Below are 13,646 nucleotides of genomic sequence, written 5' to 3'. Positions count from 1 at the left end.
AAGTGAGAGAGTGGCATGGACATATATACACTACCAAATGTAAAATAGATAGCTAGTGGGAAGCAGCTGCACAGCACAGGGAGATCAGCTCGGTGCTTTGTGACCACCTAGAGGGATGGAATAGGGAGGATGGGAGGGAGACGCAAGAGGGAGGAGATATGGGGATATATGTATATCCCCATATTTGTTATAAAGCAGAAACTAACACACCATTGTAAAGCAATTATACTCCAATAAAGATGTTATAAAAAAAGTAATATAAAATCTGTGGGGGGGGTTTCTTTTTTCAATCCTAGAAATTTCAAGTGGATTATTTAGAAGATCCAGCTTTACGGGTAGATGACTGCATTTTGTAATGTGATTTGGGATCCTTCAGGCTAACTTTTTGCCTTAAAATTAGTTTCACAGCCTGCCATAGTGTCTGAAATTCTATCACAGGTCTCTAAGAGGCATACCATAAACCCTTAGGTAACCAGATTACTTGAAGGTTAGCTAGTACAAGGCCCCATGAAGACACAGGGATGTGTTGAAGGATAGAACAGAAAGTGTGCAATAAGGACAGAAGGATTTCGTCCCCTGTAGTGTTTGCCCTGCCTATAAACAGAGTGGTTGAGAAAGTGAAAAAAGGAGTGAGTGTATCACCTGTGGTCAGAGCCGAATTGATAGCGGAAGGTGCCTGATCTGAAGTTCAGACACAGGAACAGGACTGGCAGATTTCCTGGGTCATTTTAATGGTTGTCCGACTCGATTGAGAATTCTGGGCCTTCTCGCTACTAATTCTGTACACATGAGCAGGGGAGAGTCTGGTTTGTGTAAAGGGAAGCAGGGATAGTCATTTCCGGCACAGCACTAGGGCTTTGCAGTCGCTATGCTTCCTCTGCCTTCAAGGAGTTTCAGACTCAGGTGTGTTGACACTTTCCTGGGTATTATAGCGATGTAAAGGAATAAGACACTTGCTGTTTCAATCGGAGAGGTGAGGCCTATGCCTGCCAATTGCCACGCAAAGTGGCAAGGGCCCAGCGCTTTCAAGAGAGGCCCCGATGCTGTGGGGGCTGGAGGGAGAGGATGACAGTTGGAAGGGAGTGCTCAAGGCGGTTCTGCCGTTACCATCACCAAGGACACTTTGAACTTAGGTGGCCTTTTCAGGGTTTTGAGTAGAGGCATGATGGGGTGAGAGCTCAGCTCTAGGAAGATGGTGTAGTCGAAGTTGCAAGAGTGACTAGAAGAGGCAGAGAGCCCAGCTGGGACAGCGGTCTGGACAAGGCACGCGAAAGGACAGGTGGCTGATAAGAGGCTTTGGGAAGGAGCAGAAAGAGGATGTAAGGAAGAATTCCTCACAATTTTGGAATCTGCTAGAAGTTGGGACTTTGGGAAAGATTCCACTGTTCTCCAAGGCATTGTACCTGGAAGATGGGGCCAGTGGCAGTGTTCATAATGGTAATAGGTAGCTCAGGAAAGGAGGAGCCCTGTGGGGGAAATGATGAATAATTTATTTCCAGTAGGTCCTCTAGTGGAGATACGAGAGAACTGGAAAAGTAGGATGATAACGGTTACCTCCTGTTATACCCTCTTCCATCAGGATGGCGAAGGACAGAAATGGCCCTAAAATTGTCATCAGTTTGATTTCGGTTTTGCATTGCTAGAAGTGAGTGGCAGCATGAAGTGGTAAAAAGAACTCCAGATTAGGAGACAGAAGACTTTTGCTGTCTGACCCAGACTTAGACTAATGAGCTCTCTGGCTTTGGACACACCACAGCCGGTGGGCCTTGACATTCTCATGAAAAATGAGGTGGGGAGCAGTGGGGAAAGCAAATACATAGGTCTGCCTAAGGCCTTCCAGTGCCAAAATTCAGTGATTCTGAGTGTCCTGAGATGTTCAGTGATGTGTGGTTTTTATATATAATAATTTCTGTATGAGAGTTGGAAAACTGAAGGATTCAAGTTTTATATTTTTTTCTACCTTCTTTAGTGTTTAACAATTATTTATTGAGCATTCTTCTAGGTGTTTGGAAGTGAACAGAACAATACTGTAAATTTTTTTTTTTCTCTTATGCTTACATTCTCTAGTGGCTATTCATCAAACATGGCCATTTTGATGCTGTAATGGCTAAATGTTTACACGGGTCATACCACACACTACACATTAATTAGGCAGCCACTGTATGCAAAGTACTGTTAGATATTTCATATGCAGATTATATCCTTATAGATTTTCTGTTTGAAAAATAACAGCCGTCCTTGCTTTGCATAGGAGTGCAGGACTGTAAAAATGACCGTTCAAGCTGAAACCGTACAGAGTCATCTTAATAATCAATGGGAAAAATTACAATTATTCTGTGACTTAAAATTTTTTTATCAAAGAATTAAAAACTCACTGTTGATTACAATTGTATAGGAAAACAAAAAAATAGTAAAATTAAGACTTATTTAGCATGCTGTAACATAAATTAGAAACATTGTGAGTTGAAGTGTTTATTTCTCTGTAACAAACTTATCAAGAGCGGTTTGAACGAAGCTTGTTGCATCTTTTCCATTTTTGTCATACTCCTTCCTAAATTTGGATCAGCTTCCAACATTTTATCCTTTGTGCTTTGTGTGTTGTGAAGTATCTCAGAGTTCCTTTAAAGTGAAGTTTTTTGTCAGCATCACTTCCTCTGGGACATTGTCATCCTTTTCATCACAGCCACATTCTTCATTTATGTTGAAGAGTTGGCCTTCACTAAATTCCTCTGGCTGTGGATCCAGTGTCTCTAGAAGAGCATGGCAGTGCCGGCATCCCCACAGCCAGCTGTTTCTTCTACAGCCCCATTTGTGTTCCATGCGAACTTCATTTCCAGCGTAAACTTTCGTTTTGGTTTCTTTGCTGCTCTTTCATCTTTGTCAGTCAGTTCCCTGTTTTGATTATTTATTTTTATAAAATGTCACGTGGATTTTGTCACTGGGAGACTAACGACACAACTAAACACTTTGTTGTCTGTGTGTGAACTGAATAATGGAGGTGCAGTGACCAATTACTGACCTTGGGAGAAGTGATGCAGTCAGTAATCATGATGCATTTCTATTATTTATGTAGTGATTTGTGGACTAAAGTTAGCAGCAAGTGTTTGTTGTTTATGCAATTACACAGAGTAAATATGCCATGGTAACTGAAATTTGAACTCTGTTGTTGGGGGAATAGTGTCATTTAACCAAACTGTGGTAATAAGTCTGTGCATAATAGAATAGTGCAAAGACAGGACTGCCGGTAATGCAAATGCTGCTGTTTCTCTTCTTTAGTAGAACAAACAAAAACATTAAGAAAAAATAAAATCCTCGATATTGACTTGGCTTTCACATCAAACATAGCCTGGTCAGTTAATATGTAAGGTAGAGAATAGGAACTACATCCTGGGTTCCAGAAGAAAATGTTGAATCAAGCAGGAAGTGTACATGATTCTGTTTATATCTCACAGAGTTCTGAGGCAGGTGCATGGTGACCCTCATTTGACAGATGAGATGGAAATTGTGTGATGCTAAGTAAGTTGAATTCAGTGGAAAGAGCACAGATTTTGAAATCATACCGTTACATGAGTTATTTAGCCTCTCTGGGTCTTTATTTTCTCACCTTTAAAGTGGAGATACTATTGTACATCTTAGAATTGTTGAAAGGATCAAAGGTAAAGAAGCTATTGCAGTGCCTGGCACATGTTAGGCATCCAATAGTTTCTTTACTTTCCAAACCTGAATTTCTCATTTATGTCCCTCAGTTGTTTGGCATTTATTTTGTATTGTCCAATTTAATGCAGGAGGAATAATTTTGGAATTAACACATCTGTCGTAACAATTTAAAAGCACGTGGTACGGATAATAAAAAAATGTAACCTGTTAGCCTCAGAAGTGGTTAATTTTAAAATGGTGACTTATGTAATTTATCTCAGTAATATGTCATAATGCTCAGTAATGGTTATTTTAAATTTTAAGGTAAAACTAGGTTTGTTTTGTTCTTAAAGGGATAGTTTAAAGGATGTTTGTTTTTAGAGCTTTTGACACAATTTTATTGATGGGTCTCTCTCTACTGTTTATTTTCTGAAGTGACCCTGGAAAGTGTAAAGTATCTCATTTTGTACACGGTATATTCCCTACAAACGCTTGCACACAACAGCTTGCTTCATTACACATTACATTTTCTGATGAGGTTTCTTACCTTTTTACTTCTCCTGTTAACTCTTTTTTTTTTTAAGATAATGACTTTTTTAATGAAATGTGTTAGTTTGGTAAATTTCACTTTGAGATGTTTTTTTTCAGTAGTATTTTTCCAGTGAGTCAATCTGAGATGATAAACTGAGGCCATTTTGACTCTTTTCAGTAACATAGGGGATGACCACCAATTGAAAATAAGTGGCTTAAAGGTTAATGTTAAACCAGCTCTGGAAATGTACACCCCTTCTACCCTTTCTTACTTGGGACCCATTGTGCATAGCATTTGACTCTTACCTGTACAGGCTGTGGTGATGCAAATTTGTCACTTTTTCTTCTAGCAACAGAGGAGAAGAAATCTCTAAAGCGAACTTTTCAGCAAATACAAGAGGAGGAGGATGACGACTACCCTGGAAGCTACTCTCCCCAAGATCCTTCTGCAGGACCCCTCTTGGTATGTCTTGACCCCCAGAGAGTAGGGCAGAGTGGCTTGAAGTGACCTCTAGTTGAAGATTCTGGCCACAGGGTGGCGCCAGGGACCAATAGTATGGAATCACCAGAGGGCAGCTCTTGGCGCTGGGTGCAAGATCCACCTAATGAAGCTTGCCGGACAGCAGGCTTGATTTTGTCTTTGCATGCCCTGAATCTGGGATGGATTTGTAAGAGTACTTGGATTTGGGTTTTTTCACTCCTAGAAATTGAAACTATTCTTTAAAAAAATAGACTGTTGTAAAGGGGTAGATAATGTTACAAAGGCATTCAAAAGTCCTCTACCATGGCTTGTCTCCAATAGCATGGTTGTTTCTTATAAGTGAACGACATATTAGTTTCTAAGGACAGTCTGTGTAGCAGTAGCAAATTTACTACACTATAACCTATTTAAATATTAAAACAGGGAGCTAGCATTTATTGAGTTTTTAGCCATGTATCTGCTTTGTTTGACCCTTTGTGTAAGTTAGTTCATGAACTCTGTGTGGTTGGTTTTAGCTGTTTGTTTATGTAGTTATTCATTTACAGTCAAAGAAAGTGAGGCTCAAGGAGACAGATTAAGTAAACTTGCCCAGTGTTTTAATTGAATCTGGGTCCGACTGACTTCAGAGCTCTTTTCACTGAGTTGCACTGCCTCTCATTTTGCCTAAAACAGCTTTATTTTATTACACATGGGTGTGTTTAAGGCTTGTGTAAATAGGAAGCATGTCTGATTTGTGTTATGTTAAAATGTTGAATTAGTCCGGGGTCAGATGAAAGCAGTGTTAGGCCATATATCTTTGCATTTAAAAACTTTCAAGAGAACAGCCTGAATTACCAACTTTCAGGATAACCTGACTACTGTCTACATGGTAGCCTTAGGGTCATTATGGACTAGCTAACCTGTCAGCGTTGTGTGTTTCCTGACAACTAAAAAAAACCCTTTCTGGTATATACAGAAGATGCATTCTTGGTTTGCTCTTCTCGGTTTTCTTCCCTCTTTGTTTGTAACGAATGAGCTTGACACATTTAATTTTGGGAGTGACTGCCAAAATCAAAAATGTCATCTTTGTGATATTCATTTTGTAGAGCAAATTCAAAAAAGAATTGAAGTAGGTAGTGTCATTTCATTTAATCAGTCAACACACAAATTGCTAAGCATTTGATATGTGTACTTTTATTCTAAACTGGAGGCCATTCTGTACTAGCGATCATGCCTCCTTTGAAACTAAACAGTATGAACCAGACTCCATTTTCTTAAGTTGCCAAAAACATGTTCTTTAAAAAAATTCTTTTTCACAGTTATGTAGAATTTCATTTGTGTTCTACCATGGACTTAGAAAAATTATGTACATTCTCTTAGAATTTGTATCATTGACTTCAGTATACACTCTGGGATAAGAACAATGATTTTCTTTTAATGTCAGGGATGATCATATTTAGAATTTGCCTCCACCTCGTTTAACTCCAGCTAAGTTTCTTTAAACCCCATATCTTCATATGTCTTAATGGATAGTGTTGTTTTGTGTTTTCATTGTACAGACTGAGGAACTAATCAAAGCTTTGCAGGACCTGGAAAATGCTGCATCAGGGGATGGTACTGTCCGACAGAAAATTGCTTCTTTACCCCAGGAAGTGCAAGATGTTTCTCTTTTGGAAAAAATAACAGGTAAGAAGGTAGTTTGGGTGAAAGATGAGGGGAGGGAGACATATCTCCAATGCATCAAACCCCAAGACATGCTTATGTCTGCAAATACAGACCTTCCACATGGTGTTGGGTTCTCTGTCATCTTGTGATCTGCAAACATAACTCACATGCTGAACAAAGAAGCTGCTGGAATAGTCCAAGCTTGAATAGTGACTCTAGGAATTATTGCAGAAATGCTAGCATGCCACAGCCTGTGGTACTCAGTACAAGGTCTTTTGAAACCACGGTGCAAATTATGTGTGCGGTGGGGGGCAGACGTGGGGAAGGCATTAAACTCATGACCCTTTCCAAAAAAAAAAATTGTGATTCAGTGCTGTGACTTCTACATTGTACACTGACATACCCCATAGGTGATAGTGCCTTCAGTGCCAAGAACCCCAGGTTTGTATTGTTAGTCATGTCATTTTGCCCTCTTGATGATCACCCCCAATTAAACAGGGAGGGGCAGTTGAGAGGAAGGAGTGAAGTGCGAACTCAAGTAGAGTGTGCTCTGCGCCAGGTGCTTCTGCCAGCCTAGGCTGCAGAGCCTGTGTTCTTTCCATTACAAAAGCTCGGACCTTTTGTTCCACTCTCGTCCGAGGGCCACCATTTTCTCCTTCCAGTCCCTTACCTTGGCTGCTTCACTCACTTCCTCCATATCCATTTAAAGGAAATCAAGGTTACTCATGAAGTACTTCATTCACTCAACAGACATTTGAGGCACCCCATGTGGCATCTGCTCTAGGGGCCGCACCCACATCCCGTCACAGGTTAAGTGCCCCAAAGGAAAGGAAAGCAGAGGTGTGGGGGTGGAGGCACTGTTCTAAAAGTGGCCAGGGAGGTCTTCCTGATGAGATGGGCTTTGATCAGAGGCGCCCCGATGAAGAAGCAGGCTGTTAGGAGACCTAAGGGAAGGCAGTGCCCCCCAGGTGGAGGGAGCGGTACCCAGGAAGACCTTCAGGCAGGAGTGTGCTTGGTTGGAGAAGACAACACGGAGGCCTCTTGGGCTCGCTCTCTCTACTGCCACCATCCCTCACCCCAACAATTAAACCCACTGGATTTAACAGCCTGGTGATCCCACAGTCTGTTGATCCTTCCACCTTTTCCCAGCCTTTACTCCCCTTATGGCCTCGTTTTCTTCATTACTCAGCTTGGAGTCGTTACACTTAAGAGTCTTTATAATCACTCTTCTCACACACACCCTCAGTCCCTTTTGCTCTTTTTTCCCTTCACTCTAGCCTCCTGGCAAAAACCCAACTTTTCTCCTGGTTAAATCCAACTTTGTTGTTGTTATAAGGACCACCTCATTTATTCTTACTGTCAGAATCGCAATCTGTAAAATTGGAAGCAAATTAATATAAAACTAGCAGTGTATATAATTTTATTTGTTTTCACTGACTTAAAGGATTTATATATAGGCTTTTAAAAATTACTTATTTATTTTGATTTTTAATTACGGTGAAATACACCTAACAAAATTCACCGTCATAACCATTCTTAAGTGTGCCACTCAGAAGTGTTAAGTACATTCACGTTGTGCAACTAATTTCAAGAACTCTCTTCATCTTGCAGAACTGAAGCTCTATACCATTAAATAACTCATTTCCCCCACCCCCAGCTCCTGGCGGTCACCATTCACAACTGAATGTGGCTGGGCAAAACAAATAAACACTGGCTGACTTTTCTTCCTATTTCTGTGGATGAGCATGCTGTTTTCTAAAGCAGCCCCTCTGCCTGTTAGACCTATTCCTTCTCACCTACTCAAGAACACTGCTCCAACAATTCTCCCCTTTTCTCCTGCATCTCCAGTTTTTTTTTCCCCTTTACTGGGTCATTCTCCATAGCATAAAAACATGTATTTTTTTTCCCATTTGGGAAAAATTTTTTTCTTGACCCATATCTTCCTCCAGCTACCATCTCATTTCTCTGTTCTTTATAGCAAAACATTCTAATATAGATGGCCAATGCTCATCTGTCTCCATCCGTGCCCCGCCCGCCTGCCCTGTTCTCTTTTGGTTCCACTTCACTGACTCTGCTCTTATTAGTGTTGCTGATGACTTCCATGTTGCTAAAATTCAGTGGTGAATTTTTTGCCCAATCTTAACTTGATCTCAGTAGCATTTGGCCCAGTTGATCATTTCTTCTTCCTGAAAATACTTTCTCACTTGGTGTGGTAGACAGAATAATGATCTGCCAAAATGTCCATGTCCTAATCCTCAGAACCTGTGAATATATTATCTTATATAGGAAAAGGGACTTTGGGGATGTGATTGAGTTAAGGATCTTGAGGTGGGGAGATTATCCTGGGTTAGTCAAGTGGGCCCGGTCCTTACAAGAGGGAGGTAGGAGGGCAAGAGTCAGAGGTGTTGTGACTGTGGAAGCAGAAGTTGAAGAGATGCATTTTCATGATGGGAGGAAGGGGCCATGATAATGAATATTAAGACAATCCAGTTATGTTGTTTTAAGCCACCAGGTTTGTGGTGATATGTTAGAGCAGCAGGAGGAAGCTGGGGCGGCATATTCTCCTAGCATTCCTCCTCTCTCTCTGATTGTGTCCTTTCAGTCTCCTTTGCTGGTTTCTTCCCTTCTCCTTCACCTCTTAATTTTGAGAAATTAGCCCTCTTTCCTAGTTAGTTTCACTGACAGTTCCTCTCATTCTGTTCGATGACTTTAAATAACAATTTTTATGCTAATGATCCCCTAATTTATATCTCTAGTGTTGACCTCTCCCTTGAACTTGAGACCCATATATCCAGCCTCTTGCTCAGTGTTACTATTTGGATAGCTCGAAAGACATTTCAGATTTGACCTGTCTGAAACCAAACTTCTCATTTTCCCTCCAAAGTTTCTCTCACGGTCTTTTCCATCTCAGTAGATGACCCCCTCATAATTCCTGTTGATCTGGGCTACAGCTTGTATCTGACACCTTGTTACCACCTCCGCTGCTGCCACCTGGTGCGAGTCACCACCTTCACTTCAGTTATCACAGTAGCCTTCTATCTGCTCTCCCTGCTGCCTGCTTGTCCCCCGTCATCTTTCTGTCATCAACATAGTAACCAGAGTGATCCGCTAAAATGGAAGTTGGACCATGTTCCCCCTCTGCTCAGAACACTCTAGTCATATGGGTTCCTTGCTAGGCACTTTCCCCTCCAAAGGCCTTTGTACTTGGCTGTTTCCTCTACCTGGAATGATCTTCCTCAGATAGTCAACGTGGCTTGTTCTCTCACTACCTCCAGCCCTTGATTTCTGTATCACCTCAGTGAAGCCTACCCTGGCTACCTTTTTTTTTTTTTTTGGTTGCATTGGGTCTTTGTTGCTGTGCACAGGCTTTCTCTAGTTGCAGCGAGTGGGGGCTACTCTTCGTTGTGGTGTGTGGGCTTCCATTGCGGTGGCTTCTCTTGTTGCGGAGCTCGGGCTCTAGGCACGCGGGCTTCAGTAGTTGCAGCATGCAGGCTCAGTGGTTGCGGTGGCTTCCCTTGTTGCGGAGCTCGGGCTCTAGGCACGCGGGCTTCAGTAGTTGCAGCATGCAGGCTCAGTGGTTGTGGCGCGCGGGCTTTGGTAGTTGCGGTGGGTGGGCTCAGTAGTTGCAGTGCACAGGCTTTGGTAGTTGTGGCGTGCAGGCACAGTAGTTGTGGCTCGCAGGCTCTAGAGCTCAGGCTCAGTAGTTGCGGTGCCCGGGCTTAGTTGCTCCGTGGCATGTGGGATCGTCCCGGACCAGGGATCGAACCAGTGTCCCCTGCATTGGCAGGCGGATTCTTAACCACTGCGCCACCAGGGAAGTCCCTGGCTACCTTATTTAAAATTGCCTTCCTCCCTCTGAATGCCCATTTTTCCTCCTTTGCCTTATTTTTCTGTAGAGTTCTTATCTTCAGCTGGTAAATAACTAAAATATAGTTTATTATTTATTTCTCTTCCTCCCTGAGATTGTAAACTTGTGGGCAGAGAGTTTTTGTCCTTTGTGTTACCTGTTGTCTCAGAGCCTAGAACAGTGTTGGACACACAATAGGAGCCCACCTATTTGTCAGGCTAATTGGAAGATTTGGAGTATAAAATTTGATTGGAGTGAGTTTAGTGACAGCAGCAGGGGAGGAGGTGGGTACCAGGAGGATAGACAGCTCTCTTGAGAAGTTCTCCTTTAAGAGGATCAGGGATGTGGAGCAATAGCTAGAGAGTGCCACACAGTCAGAAGACAGAGCAGCGTGTGTGTGTGCTGGTGGGGTGCTTCCGGAGGGAGAGAAGTCGATGAGGCATGGGGAAATGCAGGGGACAGACCCAGAAACTGGAGTCTTGGAGTAAGCAGGAGGGGGTGGGATGCCCATGCGCAAGTGAAGGGCTGGCCAAAAGAGGCACACAGCCCTTGTCTTTGTGGCTGGGAGGGCAGAGCACGTGAGGACAGCCCCAGGTAAGTTCTTCGAAGTGAGCATCTCGCCGCTATGTTTTGGCTGCATATTCTTCTATAGCTCATAAAACTATTACAGGTTCTTTTTCTGGTTTGTAATTATTTGTGTGAATGAATTATTTCCTTTCTACACTTCTTGGAGTGTAAAAGAATTGGTTTTGTTTATTTATTTATTTTAATCTCAAAAATTAGTGTTTTCCTTGCCATTTTCTGCCACAGGCTCTTACACAGTTTAATGAATTAACCATTACAAAAAATAGCTAAGCAGTGACAAAGCTAAAGCAGCCTAACCGCCCCAGCAGCTTACTCCCAGACCGCACCACCAGTCTAGAAGAGTGTCACTGTCTGCTTCACCCTCAGCAGCTGAGAATGTCTCTTTCCTTTGTGTTCTCTTTGGCTCAGTCCTCCTCCACCAAGAACATACTGTTGTTTCCCTGTCCCCGAGGAGCATAGAAGTACCTGATCTTTGACATCAGGCCTAATTTGGAATCCCTCAACAGTCCATCTTCCAGTATTCACATAGAGAAGGCATCTAAAAGTCAGGCAGACTGTTTGCCAGAGAAACTGTGTTGGAATTCTTAAATCCCAGTTAATGTATGACAATGCTGAGGTCTCTCACCTTGATGACCTGTATTCATAGGAAGCCCCGGATCTGTATCACTGTGTAACTCACTTTGAGTTAGTCCCATGGAACTGCTGGAGTCTCTAGTGCTTTGTTTCAAAGCACCGATCTCTGTCGATCCTTTCAGGCCTTTTTAAAATGAGGTATACCTACTTAAAAATTTTAATCTCACCATACCCACACGTAATTAATTACATCACTTCTTTGAAATACAAATAGTCCTTTGTCTTTTCTTATTTCCTAACGTTGAGCCTTGTTCACCCCTTCTTTCCAAGGATACCCTTTCTTATAATTTGATTCTTCCACACAGTTATTTCCCCAAACAATGAGTTGCAACCAATTAATTGGACCTGAAATCAGTCTGGTAGATAATGACCATTTTTTTTTTTTTAATGGGTTAGAAGATAGAACACCCTGCACATACTAGGAAAGTTTTGTTTTATGAAACTTCTGTTTCTTTTATTTTTGTGTATTTATATAAAGTGTATTTCTTAGCGTGGGTCACATTCAAAAGCATTGGAAAGCTTCCTCTCAGACCCTGAATTTTGTTGAATAGAAGAAGAGGTTTAAGACTTACATAGTTTAAGAAGTAGAATCCTATAGGTCCATTTTATAGATGTGGTTTTGAGTCCCAGCTCCTCAGCAAAGAACCTGCTACTGAACCTGTCACTTTTATTAAGTCTTAGTTTCCACACCCAAGAAATGAGTGCTTGCTTTTGTATTTCAGAGGGATATGCAAAGAATATTTAATGAAATAATATGAATAAAAGCACCTTTGAAATTCTCAGAGGCAGGGAAGTATTATTTCACAAATGACCTTAAATATCTCTTTCTGTTTATTTGTAGAGCTTTTGTCGCTATAGATATTTATTCATTTATTTATTTATTTATATTTATTCATTTTTTGGTAGAGGCATTTAGAAATCATTTACCAGATTCCCCTCTTTGTACAATTGCCTCACTTCAGGTAATTCAGAAATGTCCCGTCTTGTTGACAGGAGTGAGTACCTTTGGATTTCTCTGTCAGCCAGTCCATTGTTTGTCTACAGGTTCTGGCCTGTTGTTGGACTTGAATGTTAGGGGAGAAACTAACCTCCCCCAGAAATGTTTGCAGTTATGCCTGTGTCATTGTATATTGTCTCTCTTTTTTTCGGTCTCATTTGTACTTAGACAAAGAGGCAGCTGAACGTCTTTCAAAAACAGTAGATGAAGCATGTCTGTTACTAGCCGAATATAACGGGCGCCTGGCGGCAGAACTGGAAGACCGACGCCAGCTGGCTCGGATGTTGGTGGAGTACACCCAGAACCAGAAGGATGTTCTGTCAGAAAAGGAGAAAAAACTAGAAGTGAGTACATTGCAAGGCAAACCCAAACTTCCCAAGTTTCCCTTCCTGCAGCCCACATTAGGAGGTTTTTATTATGCCTTAAATAACACGTTTTTTTTTTTTCTTTTAAAAAAATTCATGAGATGAGAACATTCATCAGATTTTTTAAAAATTAATTAATTTATTTGTTTATTTTTGGCTGCATCGCATCTTTGTTGCTGCGTGCGGGCTTTCTCTAGTTGTGGCGAGCAGGCGCTACTCTTCATTGTAGTGCGCGGACTTCTCTTTGTGGTGGCTTCTCTTGTGGAGCACAGGTTTTAGGCACGCGGGCTTCAGTAGTTGTGGCTCGCGGGCTCTAGAGCACAGGCTCAGTAGTTGTGGCGCACGGGCTTAGCTGCTCCGCAGCATGTGGGATCTTCCCGGACCAGGGCTCGAACCTGTGTCCCCCGCATTGGCAGGCAGATTCTTAACCACTGCGCCACCAGGGAAGTCCCTATCAGATATTGTAATTATCTGAACCTAGTTAAAAATCAAAGTCATGTTTTTATATGTCCAGGAAAGAACAAATGGGAATGCAGAAAACAAACAATGAAGCCTTAAATAACAGCATTTAGGGTACTACTGTTGCTTTAGTTTGAACTCATATTAAAAAAACACAATTGTAGGGCTTCCCCGGTGGCGCAGTGGTTAAGAATCCGCCTGCCAGTGCGGGGGACACGGGTTCGAGCCCTGGTCCGGGAAGATCCCACATGCTGCAGAGCAACTAAGCCCGTGCTCCAAAACTACTGAGCCTGTGCTCTAGAGCCTACGAGCCACAACTACTGAAGCCCGTGCGCCTAGAGCCGGTGCTCTGCAACAAGGGAAGCCACCGCAGTGAGAAGCCCACACACCGCAACGAAGAGTAGCCGCCGCTCGCCACAACTAGAGAAAGCCCGCGCTCAGCAACAAAGATCCAATGCAGCCAAAAAA

At 42.2% G+C, this 13,646-nt stretch overlaps 1 protein-coding gene across 5 annotated transcripts in view; it reads left to right on the top strand.

The window, feature by feature from the left end:
• Positions 1 to 13,646, top strand: part of RPRD1B (regulation of nuclear pre-mRNA domain containing 1B) — a 77,329-nt gene that overhangs the window by 18,644 nt on the left and 45,039 nt on the right. For all 5 annotated transcript variants that reach the window (XR_008619141.1, XR_008619142.1, XM_024128354.3 and 2 more), the window contains exons 4-6: positions 4,518 to 4,630; positions 6,187 to 6,313; positions 12,523 to 12,698. Coding sequence is in view for 3 of the 5 variants with exons in the window: in XM_024128354.3 (XP_023984122.1) it covers positions 4,518 to 4,630; positions 6,187 to 6,313; positions 12,523 to 12,698 (416 nt within the window). In the remaining 2 variants the exon portion in view is untranslated. The remainder of the gene's footprint in view (positions 1 to 4,517; positions 4,631 to 6,186; positions 6,314 to 12,522; positions 12,699 to 13,646) is intronic.

Source organism: Physeter macrocephalus, chromosome 14 (genome assembly GCF_002837175.3).
Source record: "Physeter macrocephalus isolate SW-GA chromosome 14, ASM283717v5, whole genome shotgun sequence".
In the NCBI taxonomy this organism is placed as follows: Eukaryota; Metazoa; Chordata; class Mammalia; order Artiodactyla; family Physeteridae; genus Physeter; species Physeter macrocephalus.
The sequence above is the reverse complement of the archived record's forward strand: the minus strand, read 5'-3'. Positions and strand labels throughout refer to the sequence as shown.